The 18,700-nt window shown below is 40.1% G+C and overlaps 4 protein-coding genes across 6 annotated transcripts in view; 2 read left to right on the top strand and 2 right to left on the bottom strand.

The window, feature by feature from the left end:
- LOC106516510 (synaptogyrin-3) overlaps positions 1-2,302 on the bottom strand; it is a gene marked incomplete in the record, with an annotated part of 4,932 nt that extends 2,630 nt beyond the window's left edge. Inside the window, 2 exon segments of the mRNA XM_014006911.1 lie at positions 623-857; positions 2,027-2,302. Of these exon segments, the coding sequence (XP_013862365.1) occupies positions 623-857; positions 2,027-2,128 (337 nt within the window).
- A 725-nt stretch (positions 2,303-3,027) lies between these two features.
- Positions 3,028-4,181, bottom strand: gfer (growth factor, augmenter of liver regeneration (ERV1 homolog, S. cerevisiae)). The gene is made up of 3 exons (XM_014006910.1): positions 3,790-4,181; positions 3,411-3,622; positions 3,028-3,270 (listed from the first exon to the last, which is right to left on the bottom strand). Exons 1-3 carry the CDS (start codon positions 4,003-4,005, stop codon positions 3,108-3,110), a joined length of 591 nt encoding a protein of 196 aa, XP_013862364.1. The 5' UTR covers positions 4,006-4,181; the 3' UTR covers positions 3,028-3,107.
- A 47-nt stretch (positions 4,182-4,228) lies between these two features.
- drg2 (developmentally regulated GTP binding protein 2) lies at positions 4,229-9,645 on the top strand. Of its 3 annotated transcripts, none has more exons than XM_014006908.1 (14): positions 4,229-4,295; positions 4,509-4,601; positions 6,184-6,344; positions 6,417-6,506; positions 6,588-6,648; positions 7,280-7,370; positions 7,464-7,536; positions 7,660-7,750; positions 7,890-7,987; positions 8,155-8,231; positions 8,567-8,655; positions 8,743-8,801; positions 8,905-8,958; positions 9,354-9,645. In XM_014006908.1, the coding sequence occupies exons 2-14, from the start codon at positions 4,538-4,540 to the stop codon at positions 9,438-9,440; spliced, it is 1,095 nt and encodes a 364-aa protein (XP_013862362.1). In that variant the 5' UTR covers positions 4,229-4,295; positions 4,509-4,537; the 3' UTR covers positions 9,441-9,645. The 3 variants fall into 3 exon arrangements, with proteins under 3 accessions (XP_013862362.1, XP_013862363.1, XP_013862361.1); XM_014006909.1 differs by having other exon boundaries at positions 4,245-4,337; XM_014006907.1 differs by lacking the exon at positions 4,229-4,295 and having other exon boundaries at positions 4,315-4,601.
- Positions 9,646-9,915: 270 nt separating this feature from the next.
- Positions 9,916-18,700, top strand: part of myo15aa (myosin XVAa) — a 68,588-nt gene continuing 59,803 nt past the window's right edge. Inside the window, exon 1 of the mRNA XM_014006906.1 lies at positions 9,916-10,050. Coding sequence (XP_013862360.1) covers positions 10,012-10,050 — 39 coding nt within the window. The 5' untranslated portion in view covers positions 9,916-10,011. The remainder of the gene's footprint in view (positions 10,051-18,700) is intronic.

Raw genomic sequence — 18,700 nt, 5'->3', positions numbered from 1 at the left:
ATTATTATTATTATTATTATTATTTAGAAAACGCACATATTTAAGACCTCTGCTGACAAAATGAGTCCCAAGGAGAGTATTTTTCAATGTGAAATTAATATTATTTTCAAATTCTCAGTCTCAAAATCTTCTAAATGATACGTATGTACAGTTTGTTGAAATTTGGTGTTTTATTACCTGGCCTGGCAGTGAGCTGGTTTTGTTTAGGGGAGTGCTTGTTTGAAAATGTGAATTTTATTGGTCTAGAAGGATGTCAGCAGGATTATAATTGAAAAAGGAGAAAACTAAAGCTTCACAGTGTCACCAAACAATATACAAAGGGATTTCCCAGAAAATAAAAATGATCAATTTCAAATCAAATTTCAACGGTTACAAAATGATTACTTCTGTCCCTGATTTTTACCTTGCTTTAAAGGTAGATTATAACGATTGTGTCAAATATTTTTTAAATTACTGTACCGCAACTGCTAGATGGTGTCTTTATGGACTCGTATGCAAATTCTAAATTTTTGCACTAAAGCCTGTGCTTATTTAGACCAATTTTGTTACCATGAGTCACATTTTGTGTTTAAAAACAGTGTTTATGTCTGTAAATATAACAATATTAATTTTTGTCCCTCACCTGAGATCCCAACATCAAGCGCCACAATCTTCTTCCTCTCTTTAACTGAACTGATGGAAGAGAACTTGTAGTCAACCAGGAAGAACAAGGTGCACTGCAGCAAGCTGGCCAGGCCCACAACCTCGCCATAGTGACACGCATACAAATTCTTGTTAAAGACACAGTTGAGGCGCTCACTRCCSGTGTTCACATAGCCTTCGTTTATGATGGAGGCAAAGACCACCAGAGAAAAGATCTGTGAATTGGAAGCGGGAGAACAAACAGACTGAATGTATGGATCAAACATAAACAACAATTAAAGGTGACAAAATTAGGTCAGAAACACAAAAATACAACTGTGGGGTTTTGGATCAGTCGGTCAAGTTAGGTGGTGATAACTTAGAGTGCCGASTTTCAAAAGTAGGGTTTTTAGTGCTAAACTGTAAACAGTGAAGATCCTTCAACATGTGTTGTGCAAAAAGTGTTTAAAAATATATGTAGATAAAATAAAAAGCTGCTGAAACCCAAATAAGAGAGAGGTGACCATCAGTCAGCAGTAAGGTTTCATACCAAGAACAATCCATCCATCCATCCATCCATCCATTCATCCATCCATCCATCTGTCCTCTCACCCATCCATCCATTCATCCATCCATCCATCCATCCATCCATCCATCCATCCATCCATCATCCATCCATCCATCTGTCCTCTCACCCATCCATCCATCCATCCATCCATCCGTCCATCCATCCACTCACCTATCCATCTGTCCATCCACCCATCCATCCATCCATCCACTCATCCATCCATCTGTCCATCCATCCATCCACTCATCCATCCATCTGTCATCCATCCATCCATCCGTCCACTCATCCATCCATCTGTCCATCCATCCATCCACTCATCTATCCATCTGTCCATCCATCCATCCATCCATCCATCCACTCATCCATCCATCTGTCCATCCATCCATCCACCCACTCATCCATCCATCTGTCATCCATCCATCCAATTAGTCATGTGAGGGGTCTGCTCATATATCACCTCTGACTCAGAGTCAGTTCCAACAGCTGTATCCTGGCCTGAGGGTGCCACACCCAGACTTCAGACCAGTGTGCTAACTCCATCATCCATTTGATCTGATTTTGTTATTATTGCAATACAGTCACATTAGCTTTAAACACATGCAATTTAATTTTGTTTCCACCACCCCCCGTTGTTGCTTAGCTACTTTTAATTTTTGTTAGTGTAACAGTAATGAGTGACAATAACTCAGTGTCTGTCTTGATAAACAGAAACATTATTTTACAGTAGCCTATAAAAACTCATCCTTCATGTGTTATCTATAGCTTCCAGGTTAAGGGGGGACAGGTCACGGGTTTGGGGCGCGCGAGCTCAAGCAGGAAAAAAAGCGTGTCTCTCACCCAGGACAGCACTCTCAGGATGGTCTGCGGCTGTTTGGCGAACGTAATCGGGTCGACAGTGGACCCGGTTCGGCCGGCTCCGTACGAACCCACTCCGTCCATCTCTCCTCGCGGACGGATGAAGAGCTGCTGCAGATGATGGGACGGGTCCTGCGCGTTCCCGAGAAGCGCGCGGACCAGCAGCGCTTGTCAAATTCAGGACTGTTCTGCTGACTGTTCTATTTTAATTGCAGGTTGAATTTATTATTATTAATTTATTTCTTTTTACGCCAAATATCATGGAAACTACTTTAAAACGAAAAATAAAATAGAAAAACTCCAATTTAAACCATATTTTAATATGGGTTTTTTGTATTATTGCATGTTGTGAAAACTCTTATCTAACTTTTTAAGGCTTTGAGAATAAAAAGCATTATAACATGGTCCATTGGTACTTAGAGGCAAATGTTCGATGTTTGTTGTGGTTATGTAATTTACTAATTTGTTATCATTTAACAAATTATCTTCTTTTGGCTGTTCCATTGTTTTGAAAACAAGCTTATAGTCTACTTAGATTTGCATTAACAAGTGTCAATATGAGATCAGGAGTCTTATCTTTTTATTTGGTGAATGCAATGCTCTTCTGTAGAATTATGTATAATTACCGGTATCTATAATTATCATACAAAAAAAAAAAAAAAAAATCAAAAATCAAAGCATCCAAAACCGACACGAACTGGAAATAGGATTACTGTTTGAACTTTTATCATTTTTCTGTAATCAAATAAAAAAGTATTTGTTCTTTAAAAGTAAAAAGCGACTTACATTAAGCCTTTCTCACAATCAATACTCTAAGAATTTGTTGAAGTGAATTCAGAGTGACAAATTTATTTACATACCACAATTTTTACATGTAAATAAACTTTTTTTTTTTGCAAATGCATCACTAATAAATCAGGAATGTATCTAGAAATGAATAAAATATTTCATTGCTATGATAACGTATCATCAGAGAGACATAGTTTAGTTTAACTTAACTTTATTAACATATTTGTAACCTGACAACAGAACAATAAAAGCAATATGAGGTCCACACAAACACTCAGTCACAGGATCCATCCTTCCAGCCATCTCTCCACCTCTCATCCACCCGAGAACAGTCGAACTCAGGCTTTCCCAGCCGGACGTTGATGTCGTTGTGAAGACAGCAGAGCCACTGGGAGAGAGCGTGGCGGCTGCTTGTGTCCGGCTGATTGTTTTTCAGTCTGTGGGGAGGAAATGGTTCATAACTGCTGGTATATTTCACCACAATTGGTAGCTTGAAATAGAGCAGGACAAAAAGAGCAACTCTGACTGGAATAAACAAAGCAGCATTTCAAAGATCTCAAACTGTGGTCGAACTAACCTGCCCCTGAGGTCTTCTGCACATTCTTCACAGGGAAAGAACTTAGAGAAAAGGTTGATAAACTGGCCCATGTCCTGCTGCTGCCTGGAGGATGGATGGTCAGGGTAATATGCTGCCATGGTGTGCAGATAGGACCAGGTGCTTCTCCCCAACTCCTCCCTGTCCAAAGGACACTCAGGATCCTGTTGCTCTGTTGCTGCAACACGTGTTTCCTGTGGGTCAAATGTCAATACACAGTGGGTCATATATCAGTAACTCAGGAATTCAAGAGGAACATGTGCCATTAAACTATAATAATAAATTAATACAAAACAAACTTAGATACAGTGTTAATGAGAATAGTTCCCTTAAAGTTTCAACTGTGTTAATCCAGTGTCACCTGTGCAGCAGCTGCCGTCGCCTGCTGTTTCTGCAGCTTCATCCACGATTTAAAGTCCGTACAGGTTCGACATGGCTTCTTCTTCACATCCCCAGCCTGCCCCTGGGCTTTACCGTCGTCCACCTGCGGTCTGCTGCTGGTCCCCGCGAAGGGGAAACCTTCAAACCCGGGCAGGTTTGCGCTTGAAGCTTCTCTGGRTCCTGTAGGCGCAGCCATCTTCGCTCCGTGTATTTACCTAATATTTCCGTCCGTCTAGGGTTTTTAATAAATATGAGGAATGTCGGCTACATAAAATGAAACTAACTACAAGTGCAGCCATGGTTATGTCATAATATTTGCTGATTTATACCATGGTTAGACGGAGCGCCTAAGTGAGACCGTCCCCCAATATGACTGGTACAATATTAGTAGCTCAGCGTTTCCTTGTTTCTACCGGACTTTTCATGAAGACGGGACAGCTTCCGGTTGGCTTTCGGTGCACGCCGCTTATTGTACCCGCTGTCAAAGTAATTTTCCTCCTCGATTTAACAACTACAACCATTGACAGTGTGCGTGTTTCATTCGGATACTAATATATCCTTATAGCATTCTCACTGACTACTTCCGTGTCTGTTTTTTCGCCGTTAAGTACCTCCGATTTGTAGGTTAGCGGGTGGCTAACAAAGCTAACAACTGAGAAGTGACACGTTTCTGCCGGATTTTCTTCTCTTCCCTCACAGAGTAGCTGCAGCCCGGTTGGATCAGCGCTATGGGTATTTTGGAGAAAATTTCGGAAATCGAGAAAGAAATTTCTCGGACACAGAAAAACAAAGGTAACGAAGGACACAGAGCCTAGCTACACAAGACAGTACTAGACAGTATGAAGCCAGCTGCAAGAGTGTGATGTTAGGTGTATTTGTGGGCTCCGAAAGTATTCTGGGAACCCAGTGCTCAGCTCCGCTTTAAGGATCTCCTTAAAGATTGAAGTTTAATGTTTGGCGTTAAACGAGAGGAGACAAGTGTGTTTTTGTGTCAACTGTTAAGAAATTACTGGAACCAAAGTCAAAGAGGACAAATTGCACATTTTTTTAAAGTCCAAGTGGAGATTTTTGTGCTTTTTAAATTAGGATTTAAATAAACTACTGCGATGATTGTTCTGATATTTCACATCTCATGTCTCACAAAACAGACGACGTCGACCCAAAAATACATCCTTTAAATATGTAACTTTCCATTAGTTATTATAATGTGTCACAACTCTTTAAGAGATGGCAACTGATGTGCAGTAAGCCAGTTGTTCATACCATCTTGTTCTTGTAACTTTTTTTTGTTGCCTAGTTTGGATGTTGACTGTGAAAAGAGAAAGTTTCTCCTCTGAGTCACAACAACAATGTATGCTTTTCATTAGCAATGAGGCAATAAAAGTCCTAGTATCCCGATGCATCTCAGTAATCCAGGTAAAAAATCAAAAAGAAAAAAATTGTATAGGTCCTCTGGACGGGTTCTTCTCTAATGAAACGTTTCGTTTCTCCTCCAAGAGACTTCTTCAGTCTGAGAGTTTCAGGCAAAATTCAGGCTTTTAAGCACTGCCTCCATGTGACTGATACTCACATCACATGGCTATCGTTGACACCTAATTAACACTTATTGTTAACAGGGGTGGAGTGATACTGGCAATGGCCGTGCTGTAGGAGGGGGACAACTGAAAACGGAGGCCTCCACCTCAGTTTAATGATGGACGGTCTAGTATTTCTCACAGGACTTCATATCACCTGTCATTTTTTTTATGTTACTGATTTTAATTAAAGTCATCTTCTGACAAAAAAGGGATGAAGATGAACAGTTTGGCCAACCATGACAATGAGGACATATTATGAATGACTCACAGCTACTACCACACCAGATTTATAGCCCACTATCTGTAAAATAGACTGAATTACAGCCGTTTTTGTCTTGGTTAAAGTTGTCCAGTTGTGGCAGCCGTTTTGAATGGGGTCAACTCAGCAAGTCAATCAGTTGCAGACGATGTACATCCATCGATTGTTATTATTTGTTTTTTAGAGTTTGATTAAAAGTTGCCCTCTAGTTTATGAGATATTTTAACGCTACAGACAAATGAACACAGACAAAAATGTAACTATCTTTCCTTTGACTGTGGGTGATAATAAATTATCTTAGCTCAAGGAAAAATCACCTATTTGAGATACATTAAAAATATAGATTATAAAAATTAAAACTTATAATAATCAGATCAACCTTTTTTTGTAATTTACTATTTTAATAACATGGTTTATTCATCAGCTGACTTCAAAATGGAGTTCAAAGCAAAGTGACCTATCTTTAGGTCTATGTGTGAGAAAGCAGCCATTTGTTCCATCAGAGTCAGATTTTCTTMTTTTATTTTTAACCCTCCAGCTACCGAGTACCATCTGGGTTTGCTGAAGGCCAAGTTAGCCAAATACAGATCTCAGCTTCTGGAGCCCTCCAAATCAGCGGGGGTCAAAGGTGAGGGCTTTGATGTGATGAAATCAGGAGACGCTCGTGTAGCGCTCATCGGCTTCCCATCAGTCGGTAAGGTAGGTGGACAACACCCCAAACAAAACAACTACAATCTAAAAAAATGTAGTTAATTAGTTTTTTCTCTGCAGTCCACATTTCTCAGCTTGATGACATCAACAGCCAGTGAAGCTGCATCGTACGAGTTCACCACCCTCACCTGCATACCTGGCGTTATAGAGGTACTTGTTTTTACTCAGAACAGATGTTTTAAACTCAGAGCTCCATTTCAAGTCTTTATTCTGTTCCTTGTTGCTCTTTAGTACAAAGGAGCCAACATCCAGTTGCTCGACCTGCCAGGAATCATTGAGGGTGCTGCCCAAGGTGCGTTTAGGCTTCGTGCTTTTGTTCTTTTGGTGTTTCAGGCTAAAGTGGGCTGACTTTGTAAATCTGTAATACGTTAATGTGATTATCTGTTGTACAAATGTAATTGAAGGGAAATTGATTCTGTTTAACACTGATTTTTAAATGTACTACACGTTTTTGTTTTTCATTGAAAGATCTAGATTATTTTATGAATAAACTGATTAATTAATGTTTAAGACCGTGTCACGGGTCGTCCTCAACAGAGTACTTGAAAGAGACAGATTAGTTAACACATCACCACTCAACACATGTGCAAGGGGTTCAGTCACTTAAGGAGGGGCTTTCCCCTATCAAGATGAAACTGAAGAAGAAGAAATTGTTTAAATATGTGTTGTGTACCAATACTCAGGTCTGTATTTTGGTCCAGCTGAAAAGTTTTGTATGGCTTTATTCTTTTGCAATTAAATGTTCAAGCCTAAATCTGAATTTGTCTCTGGGTTCGATGTTGCCTCTCAGTAAAAACAGGTTTCCTTACAAAATCCTAAAAAGACAGAATTAGTGAGCAACACTACATTTGAAGTGTTTCAGTTTAGTCATTGTCAGCATAAAGAAGCGACTGCTTTTATACCGACTTGAAATGTTTTCATAGGAAAGGGTCGAGGTCGGCAAGTCATCGCTGTGGCCAGGACGGCCGACGTCGTCATCATGATGCTGGACGCCACCAAAGGAGACGTTCAGAGGTTGGTTAGCGTGCGAGCAGTTAGAATAACTTCCAAATGCTCTCGACTGTTCTGAGTGACTCCTTACTTTTTAATTTTTCTGCCCGTTTGAAGAGAACTTCTAGAAAAAGAGTTGGAGTCAGTGGGCATCAGACTGAACAGGACAAAACCAAATATTTATTTCAAGGTASAGTTTCCATTTAGTTTTAACCTATCGATTAACTTCACACGCTTTAATGCACATCTATCAAATATATCCAAGTGACTTAATAAACTATCGTTGCAATTCTTTTTTTTTCTCTTCATGTAGCCCAAAAAAGGCGGCGGGCTCTCCTACAACTCCACAGTCCCTCTGACTCACTGCTCAGAGAAGCTCGTTCAGCTCATTCTTCATGAGTACAGTATCCTTTACGTCACAGAGGAAACCAAACAGACGATCTCTCATCCCTTCTAGCACAATAACCATACCTAACTTCTCAGCTTGGTCCACTTGTTACTGACTGACTTCTTCAAAAGTTGGTTTCTTAAACCATCTTTCAGAAATCTTCAATGCGGAAGTCCTGTTCAGAGAGGACAGCACGCCGGATGAGTTCATTGATGTCATTGTTGGAAACAGAGTTTATATGCCTTGCTTATACGTACGTCAGTGGCTACCTGCCCACACCCACTCTTTATTTATTATTACAGACCTCAGATTTTACTTTGACAAGTACAAAAGTATTTATCAGATGTCGTTGGCGTGACCAGAGAAGAAAGTGTTTCTAAGATCTCTCAACCTTTTCTGTCTTTTATCCTTTGTCCTCAGGTGTATAATAAAGTGGATCAAATCTCCATAGAGGAGGTGGACCGCCTGGCACGCAGGCCTCACAGTGTTGTCATCAGGTCAGATATCTGCGTGTGTGTGTGTGTGTGTGTAGGCATGTTTTCGCTACATCGTGGGAACCAATTTCCTGGGGATCGAATATGCCCGGTCCCCACAAGTATATATGTTAATTTCAGGTGGAGGGTTGGGTTTAGGATTAAAGTGTGAATTTAGTTTAGGTAGGTACCTTTGAGGTTAATTTCAGGGTAAATGGTCAGGGTTACGATATAAAATTGCCAAAAAAATGAATGGAAGTCAATGCACGGTCCCCACAGGGATATAAAAACAAACTTGTGTGTGAGAAGTTTTAACCTCTGCTTGCAATAAATAAACACTTCGTGTTTTCTGTCAACAGTTGTGGAATGAAGCTGAACCTGGATTACCTCCTGGAGACGCTGTGGGAATACTTGGCCCTTATTTGCCTTTATACAAAGAAAAGAGGAGGTACCCTGCTTCACCCAGTACTTATTGTCATGGACTGTTAGCAGATCTCAAAATGAATTTGGTGCTAATTTCCTCCTGTTGTGTCAGAGCGCCCGGATTTTAACGACGCCATCATCATGAGAAGAGGAGCGTCTGTGGAGCACGTGGTAAGTGTTTCTGTACACAAGCATGTATTTGGAGTATTTGCTCATAAAAATTTGTATTTGGAGTAATTTGTATGTATTTTTTTTGTCCTTTTTCCCCCTACAGTGCCACCGAATCCACCGAACTTTAGCCAGTCAGTTCAAATACGCCCTCGTATGGGTAAGTAAAGTCAAGCTTTCACTTTGAATAATAACATTTTTACATTTATGGTTTTTTGATGAAGCATTAAAGCTGAAATGACTTCTTTCACCTTAAGGTGATCTTTCTGTTTAGGTTTTTAAAAGATGTATTCTGTTAATCCAATGTTTAAGTCATAAACGGAAAAGTAGAAGCTGAAATAGGCTTTTCAACAGCACAACAACACAGCATGATGCTACCACCTCCACGCTTGACAGGAACTGTATTAACTTTTCTTTAACCATAAATGTTCCACAGAAGGCACTAGAAGGCAGCTTAAAAATTCAAATGAGTTTTTGTTTACTGTCCACTCTCTGTGTAGTTTAACTTCTCTTTGCTTTTCAAGTAACCAGTTCCAAACCATGTTGTCTTTTCAGGGAACCAGTACCAAGTACAGTCCTCAGAGAGTGGGCCTAACGCACGTGATGGAGCACGAGGACGTCATTCAGATAGTTAAGAAATAAAAGCCTCTGACTGACTGTAATATAGTAATACAGCAAAGCAAAATGCTTAACATCCTTATTTTGTATAAGAAATCTAACAGGAAATGGAAGAAACGGAAACACTTTGAGCAGATTCTGGAACAGGAAGTGTTTTTTGTCAACTGATTAAGATATGATGATTTAGAGAAGAAAACAAAAAAGAAATAAATTCCATAAAACATTTTAACTAATGTAAGTGGGTTTTTATTTCTAGCATTGTCACATTATTGTCAGAGTCACACAAACCACCTGTTGTGTTTAGTTGTTGGATCCTTGCAGCCCAGCTGTTCATCTTAACGTCTCCAATACCTGAAGGCAGGTGGACCACTTCTCCCTCCGAGTCAGTGTGCGCCCCATTGACTTGAATGCACAAACACACACAAACACACAAGCACAATAGTGGCATTAAATATTAACGAGCACCTCATCGGTCACTGAGTGGGAGGCTTCATCTGAGACGAAGAGGGGCTGTGAGCTGGACGTAAAGATGTCTTAAACATGTCCCACCAGAGAGCACCTCGGATGAAGAAGTTCTGTTTTGGAATAACCTGAAATGGAGGGAGGAGATGGAGCGTTCTGCAGCACATTAAAGGTACGGCTCACTGGGTGTGTATTGTTCGGCGCAGGCGTGACACTTGATGCTGCTTGGCTCCATATGGCGTGGCCCAGTGCGAAGCGTGTGTGTGTGTGGTCGGCTTTTTGTGCCACTTTCTTTTCCATTAATATGTTCTACAGCAGGAGTGGGTAACTTTTTATTTCCAAAAGGTCACATCAGCTTAGATAACCTGCTTAGAAGTTGACGTACATGGGTGTGAATGTCAAATTGGTTTCAAGCTTTTAATGATTCACATGTTGGAATTTATTGTGGAGTTCCTTTAATTCACACAGGCTTTAATATAAACACACAATAGGTTTTTAACCACTCTTGGCAGAACATATAAAGTTTATATGAATTGCTTGTTTTTTGGCTTGAACCCATCTTTTAGGCAAAGTCCACACATTTCCCAGTTTTTGCCAAAAGCTGGCAGACATCTTTAGTTTTCTTTTTGACACGTCTCTCTGGACTTCAAGTGTTCCGCATCTTAACTCTGCTGATCTGAGTTATTTATTTATTTGTTTATTTTTAAATTTTTTTTTGCTAATTTAACCTTTTCATGTACATTTCTATTTTCTACATAACTCAGCAAATGTGCTCATTCAATTTTTTTCCAACTATTTTTTAGTGTTTTTCTGCTTTTACAGCTTCTTTACAGCTATTTTTCTGATATTTTCAGCTTTTTCATCTATTTTACAGCTGACTCCATCTTTTTCTTGCATTCACACAGATTTTTGTAGGAAATGCAATTTCTCAAACTGATTTCATTCTGCACAAATGTGCAGCATTTTACAGACAGAGCATCTTTCATCAGAAATCACTGCTTAAAACATCCTTCTTTTAAGCAGTGATTTCTGTTATGGCAGCAATGTATTTTTTTCTGATCAGCGTTAATTAAAATTGATACTGAATTTGTTCTTATCTGACTTTAGCTAAAAGTTATTTTAAAGGTTAATAAAGTCTGAAGCATATTCCTACTATATTCTGTGACGCGTGTATCAACCAACCCTGAGCTGTGATGAACTTTATTAACTTTATTATCTGGAAAAAACATCAGATAACATAATAACAGATTACTTTTATCACAATCAGCCATAAAAATGTTTTTAAAGTCATTTGTTTATCAGCGAGTAAAGACAAAAGGCTCAGAGGATTTCTCAGCACCCTGATGTGTTTGTCTCTCCTGACCTCTACTGCTTCTTTCTGCTCATTACATGAAACAGCCGATCAGAAATGAAAATGTAATTAGATCATAAAAGCTGAGAGGAACTAGGTGACTTTCCTTCACTTATTTTAAATATTTTAATTTTAATGAATTTATTTTAAGTTACAACTGGATAAAAGCATGCTGAACCTATTTTATCAGTAACCACGACACATCCTGCCACAATAAAACATTTCTGCTTTTAGTTTCACAGATTTCGCAAGACAGGTGTTTGTGTTTCAGTAGTTTATTTACTTTTTGTGTGTCTTTTAAACAAAAGTTTTGTCATTATTGCAAAATGGGATGATGTTTGGGGAACCCAGATGTACATCCAGTGTTTGCTTTCTGAGAGGTTTGTTAAAATCCCTTTGTCATGCTGTGTTTCTCCCTGCTTTGGTTTTTCTTATGTTTCAGTGTTCCCCTGTGTGTTCTTTGTCATGCTGCCCCGCCCACACTCACCTGTTTTCCCCTGTGTCTTCTCCAGGTGTTTCTCATTTGTCCTTGTTATTTTCCCCTTTATATCCTGTGTCTTGTCATCTTGTCTTTGTCGGATCATTGTGCTGTATGTACCAACCTGAAGGTTTTCTTGTCTTGGAGTTTTTGCCAGGTCAAGTTTGTGAGTTTTTTCAGCTGCCCTGTCAGCTTTATTAAATATATTTTATTCACCTGAACCCTCCCTGTGCCCTGGGTTGACCTATCATGTCTGAACCTATGACAGGCACCTCGTTTTCGGTTTTTCTGAAAGAGGAGTTGGACGTTTTGTTTTACCACTTGACAGCGCTTCAGCCTCCCTCCTCTCTCCACTGGAGTCCACCGGTGTCACCTGAGTCCTCCGCGGTTGGTCTTCTTCCTCCTGCCCCTGAGGAGTCAGTCCCATCCTTGTCTTCCTAGGAGGAACAGGTGACACATCCCCTCATCGGAAGTTCACTGAAGATCCTCAGATGGACCTCCACTCTCGCCAGAAGAAGGCTCCTCTGCCGGCAGATCTAGGGCATTCTGGTGGGTCACCCAGATCTGCTGCTCCAGCCCTGCTACCGGCGGCTCCTCCTGCTTGCTCAGAGGGTTCTGGCCGAGCAATCATGTACCCGCCCTCCCACCCCTTCTGTGTTTCCTGTGCTGGCTGCTGCTGCTCCTGGGCTTTCGATATCTGAGCCGACTATTTCTGAAATTGAGTCATCTGGTTCGTCTGAGTCTTCAGAGTCTTCCAAGTCTACTGAGTCATCTGAGACAGTTCTAGTTCCTGAATTACCGGTTCCTGAGTTGGTGGTTCCCGTTACTGAGTTAGCTTGTCCCAAGTTGGTGGTGCTTGAGGTTCATGGGTTGGCTGCCGGCACCTCTCTTACATCTGGGTCGGCTGCCGTTGCCTCCTCTGCACCTGGGTCGTCAGCCATCGTCTCTTCGTCCCCTCTGTCACCTGCGTTTGCCATCACCTTGGCTCTGTCTCCATCAACCTCCACCGGCTCCTCATCGCCTCCAGCCTTCTCCCTTGGCTCCACGTCTGCTCCCGCCTCCTCCTATGGCTCCCTATCTGTTCCTGCTGAGCCCCATGTTGAATGGTTTCCTGGATGTTTCTCTGAATTTTTGTGTTTTGTCTTCAAGTCAGTTTATCACATATTCCCCTATCGTGCCTCTCCTTGTTGACGGCTGGAGCCGTCATTAAGGGGGAGGTACTGTCATGGTCTGTGTTTCTCCCTGCCTTGGTTTTTCTTATGTTTCAGTGTTCCCCTGTGTGTTCTCTGCCATGCTGCCCCGCCCACGCTCACCTGTTTTCCCATGTGTCATTTCCAGGTGTTTCTTGTTTGTCCTCGTTAGTTTCCCCTTTATATTCTGTGTCTTGTCATCTTGTCTTCGTCGGATCATTGTGCTGTATCTACCAACCTGAAGGTGTTCTTGCCTTGGAGTTTTTCCAGGTCACGTTTGTGAGTTTTTTCAGCTGCCCTGTCAGCTTTTGCTTTAGTAAAGATCTTTTATTCACCCAAATATCTATCTTCATGCCATTATACTCTCAACCATGTCGTACTGTTTACCTGTTTGGTCTCTTACAACAAATGAAACCTTAGAACCCATAGTTAGGCTCTACAACAGGGCCTACAAAATTCATAAAAACTTCCTGGTTGGACTCATCACTGTACAGTTCTTTCATTGTCTGATGCCTTGACCTTTCAGAATTATGTTTTGTATAGTGGTATTAATTTATATTTTCAGATCTTCCAAGGTGCCAGTTATGGAACTCTCTGTGCATTGCTGCCCAAATCAAATTCTGGAAGTAGTCGTTCAACTAGATCTGTTTACAAAAGGACAACTGATATTACCAACTTTTAAAAACTGTTACGGCCAGAGGTCTTTCTTCTATGTTTATACTAAAGCATGGAATGACATTCCTCAAAACATAAAGTCCATTTCAAAACCACAGCCCTTTAAGAAGAATCTTGTCTGCCATCTGCCGGACACTTTTTGTTGTGCTCATATTTAGACGTCCTATTTTGCAAATGCTGCCTTTTTGAATTTGGTATTCTTGTTTGTCTTGGTGTCTATGGTGTATAATGATGTGATTGTGATGCTGTAATTCTGAGTGTTTTATGTGCTGCAGAACAGGAACCTGCTGTAAAACAGCAATTATGCTGAGTCAGGCTAGATTTTTAATAATCTTCTCCTGTTAAATAAATAAATATATCAAATCAAACTCTGCCTGTGCCCTGGGTAGACCTATAATAGGCCCGGCGTGCCTAATCTGGAAGATTTGGACTTCTCCCGGTGGGCCGGACTGATTTATGGGCCGCAATGGCCGGTAAAACTTGTTAGTAATTGATCAGATCACTTATACTGCTTTCCCTGTATTACCGGCCATTTATATGATACAATGGCTTGCCATACTCCCAGTGTTGCCTCGCCTCTAATTGACAGCTCTCGTCTTTTTTTCTTTTCTTTTTTTTCTAACACGGTAGCGCACACGGTCAGTAGTATTTGAAGAGCGAGCCACGTGGAAAGAGAATGCTAAAAAGAGGAAAGCTATGGAAACTGACGAAGCTAAATGTGCTAAATTAGCAACTTTGTCAGTGATTCTTCAGGACGATGAATCGGGTAAGACAACCTGTTGAACTGTGTCTGCAAACCACCATTCAAGTTACTTAATTATCAAGTCGATAACATAACTATATAATATAAATGATTCGACACCACATAACTGGGAAACTGTCTTGTAGCTGCTTCTCAGAATCAGAACCAAGATACAGATCCATCCTGCTCCAGAGCCCACAGGTCCAGAATGGGCAGGTAGGACCCCTCATTGACCCCTCATATTAGAATTAACATAATGAGTAGTATGATGTAGACCTGCTTTATATGAAAAGTGCACAGATATGTTTCAGTACATTTCTGTAACTGAGCTGATGATCAGAAAGCTTTGTAAAAAGAGATTTGTGCTGAGAATGATTTAAAAAGTGATTTAGTGTCAGAAGCAGAGGCAGGATCCAGTATTGATGAGGGGAACAGGTGAGTCATTGTAACAAAGTGTGAACAAACAAGCGTTGGTATCAATATAACCACTTTCCAGGCCCAAACAATAGAAACCTGTTGTATTTTTATAATTAAAAGTAAGATAATATACACAAAGCCCACAATTAAAAGGGAATAAGATGAAAATATACATTAAACCTGCATATTTTGACATTAAATATGTATTAAATGGTTAAATCAAACTGTGTTTTCCATATCAAATGTGCTAAAGATTTACAGATTATTATTTTTTATTTTGATACAAGTGCAGGTGAATTTAGGGAATATTATTTCAGATCATCTGGATGGATCAGTGGTTAGCAGTGATGTCTCACCGCCTGAAGGTCCTGAGTTCAATCCCTGGTTTGGACCTGGGCTCTTTCTGTCTGGAGTTTGCCTGTTCTTCTTGTTCTCATGTGGGTTTCCTCCAGGTGCTCCAGTTTTCCCCACAGACCAAAAACATGTACAACAGGTCACTTTCAGGTCTGGGCTTCCTTGCAAAATACATCACCATTCTCAATGCATTTACCTGTTTAAATAACAATAAATAAATCCATCTCGTAATCAGACATTTCTTTGAAAGCTACTCTTGTGCAGAGGGAAAAAAGATAAGATAATGGCATCATTAGAATATTACAACAAATTTGAAGCACAGTGGAATATGTTTTTATTCTTTATTCATAAGGATTAGATATCTGCAAACACTAATTTGTTTGATATTACATAAAAATAAATTCATATGTAAAGAATAGTGTAGAGATTTAACTTGTTCTCATATTTGTAAAATCTAAGTTATGATGGAACTGTTTCCTTGTAGAGGAAAAAKAVMTGATAGTGTTATTAGRAAGTCCAACACTTTTTWWWWTTTTWAATTGAATATTTTMTTTATTCCTTTATTTCACTGCACCTATDTGAACAAAATATAGTCTWGATTCTGATATTGTTGAAAAGGATGTGTTGTAAATAATAATTGTGGAGATGTGCACTTATGTTGAAATAAATCTGCATTGTGAAGCAACACTGCTTGCACTTAATTGGAAATATTTTTGTAAAATATACTGAATTACAAGGCTTTACGGAATAGTGCACTATTAGCAATGATTTAGAGGTTATAAAAACCACTTTAAAATATGTCGTGATCTATAGTGGGCCGGTCGGAGGCATCAAACTCCAGGGCTGAAAATGAGTCCCACTCTGGCCCTGACCTATCATGTCTGAACCTGACACCCTTTAGTGGTTTAGAAGATATTTTTCTAACAGACACACAAAGTTGACAAAACAATAATGGGCAAGTTTTAAACCAAAATCTAGTGCAATGTGCAGTGCTCAGGGTATGTGTTAGGGATAATTCTCAGCTACTACCACACCAGGTCTTAGCTCAATGTCTATAAAATTCTCTGAGACTTAAACAATTTTGTGTTTAGCAAGTTTGATTAGCTGTGGCAGCCATCTTGAAGTGGATGGACTCTAAAGATATAGATGTACATCCATTGATTACTTTTGGAGATTTTCATTAAAATCCTTGAAGCAGTTCATGCAGTATTTTGCTATTGGTCAAATATACTGTATATTCATTCATTCATTCATTCAAATTTGTTCACAACCTAAATCTGGGTCTATAATATGCAGTATATGTTATCAAAAACCTTTACAGGCAGCTAAATATGATTTTTTTTCTCAGAAGGCAACAAACTATATTGCATTTTTTGATATCATAGTTTGATATAATCTATTGTATGAAATATTGTAACACATTATAAAACACTATACTGCCAAAAGTATTCGCACACCATCCTTGACTCACATATGAGCTTAAATGACGTCCCAGTCCTAATCCATACGGTTCAATACGATGTTGGTTCACCCTTTGCAGCTAAAACAGCTTCAACTCTCCTGAAGGCTGTCCACAAGGTTTAGGAGTGTGTTTGTGGGGATTTTTGACCATTGCTCCAGAATAGTATTTGTGAAGTCACATACTGATGTTGGACAGAAGGCCTGGCTCTCAGTCTTTGCTCTAATTCATCCCAAAGGTGTTCTATCAGTTTGAGGTCAGGACTCTGTGCAGGCCAGTCAAGTTCATCCACAACAGACTCTATCATCCATGTATTTATGGTCCTTGCTTAGTGCACTGGTGCACAGTCATGTTGGAAGAGGAAGGGGCCAGCTCCAAACTGTTCCTACAAAGTTGGGAGCATGGAATTGTCCAAAATGTCTTGATATGCTGAAGCATTCAGAGCTCCTTTCACTGGAACTAAGGGGTCAAGCCCATCTCCTGAAAAAAACAACCCCACACCATAATCCCCCCTCCACCAAACTTTACACTTGGCACAATGCAGTCAGACAAGTACCGTTCTCCTGGCAAATGCCAAACCCAGACTTGTCCATCAGATTGCCAGATGGAGAAGTGTGTTTTGTCACTCCAGAGAATGCGCCTCCACTGCTCTACAGTCCAGTGGTGGTGTGCTTTACACCACTGCATCCAAAGCTTTGTATTGCATTTGGTGATGTATGGCTTGGATGCAGCTGCTCGACCATGGAAACCCATTCCATGAAGCTCTCTGTGCACTGTTCTCAAGCTAATCTGAAGGTCACATGAAGTTTGGAGGTCTGTAGTGATTGACTCTGCAGAAAGTTGGTAAACTCTTGGAACTATGCTCTCCACCATCCGCTGACCCCACTCCGCCTACCACTTCATGGCTGAGGTGCTGTCGTTACTTCCATTTTCTTATAATACATCTGAAAGTTGATAATGAAATATTTAGGAAATTAAGTTTAATATGTGAGGAAATTTATTGACTGGATTTGTTGCACAGATGGCATCCTATCACAGTTCCACACTGGAATTCACTGAGCTCCTGAGAGAGACCCATTTTTTCACAAATGTTTGTAAAAACAGTCTGCATGCCTATGTGCTTCATTTTACACACCTTTGGCCATGGAAGTGATTGGAACACCTGATTCTGATCATTTGGATGAATGTGCAAATACTTTTGGCAATATAGTGTGTCAGATTATAGATTAACATTTAAAGTAGACATATCATGCTTTTAAATTCTTCTTTTTCACATTTAAATCATTCAGTGGGGTCTATATAAAGTTGAACTGCAGTGCTTGTCTAAATTCCTCCTTATTGTAACTCCACAAGCCCCTCTTTTCTGAGGTGTGTCAGATCAACTCGTTTTGAAGCCGTCTCGTTGAATGCAAATGAGGCACTCCCCCCACCCCCTCCGGCTTCTAGAGTGGTCCATTCTAGTTTCATAGAGGGGTTTGCGGCACATTATTTTTTTTATTCACAAATTAATTAAAAAATGTCATCAACGGAAGACTTGTCCATCCATCCTTACATGTTGGAGCCAGAGTCTGACCCAGAACCAGAGAATGAAAACCACCAAATTGGTAAGTCCAGACCTTGTTTGGCAGTTCCCTCGCAAATTATTTGACATAATAGTTCAGAAAATATCAGAAAATAGAGAAAACTGAATGGGTTGAAAAATATGACCCAAACAGAATATAAAGATATCTACAAAACACTGGGAGAGACTCCCAAGTACACAACGAAATGTATCTTTAATGGCTATAAAAGGTGGGTTTTGCTTGGTATGCCCTCTTTAAGTTTAAAAATCAGCCCTAAGTTCACAATTTTTTTTGAAGTCCAATATATTTTCTGCTGCTCTAAATGTAATAAAAAACAACTTTTAGGTGACCGTCACTACATACATCTAATTATGACTGCATGTAACAAAGCCTCCGCTGTGTCGTGTGTGCAGCTCTGATAAGAGACACACACATACGCAACACAAAAGCCTCACCAGCCTTTGTGAACCCAGGTCTGCTACAACAAATCACTCTTTGGGCTCTGACATACAGAAACAAGTGCGGCAAGATGATAGTCCGTGTGTGTGTGTGTGTGTGTGTGTGTGTGTGTGTGTGTGTGTGTGTGTGTGTGTG

Source organism: Austrofundulus limnaeus, unplaced genomic scaffold (assembly GCF_001266775.1).
Source record: "Austrofundulus limnaeus strain Quisiro unplaced genomic scaffold, Austrofundulus_limnaeus-1.0 Scaffold38, whole genome shotgun sequence".
NCBI classification, from domain to species: Eukaryota; Metazoa; Chordata; class Actinopteri; order Cyprinodontiformes; family Rivulidae; genus Austrofundulus; species Austrofundulus limnaeus.
The sequence above is the reverse complement of the archived record's forward strand: the minus strand, read 5'-3'. Positions and strand labels throughout refer to the sequence as shown.

Excerpts from the sequence above, each read along its gene's own strand:
- drg2 (XM_014006908.1), top strand. The coding sequence starts at position 4,538 with ATGGGTATTTTGGAGAAAATTTCGGAAATCGAGAAAGAAATTTCTCGG. Across the intron at positions 7,371-7,463 it reads ACCAAAGGAGACGTTCAGAG|AGAACTTCTAGAAAAAGAGT; the intron begins GTTGGTTAGCGT and ends GCCCGTTTGAAG. Across the intron at positions 7,751-7,889 it reads GCTCATTCTTCATGAGTACA|AAATCTTCAATGCGGAAGTC; the intron begins GTATCCTTTACG and ends ACCATCTTTCAG.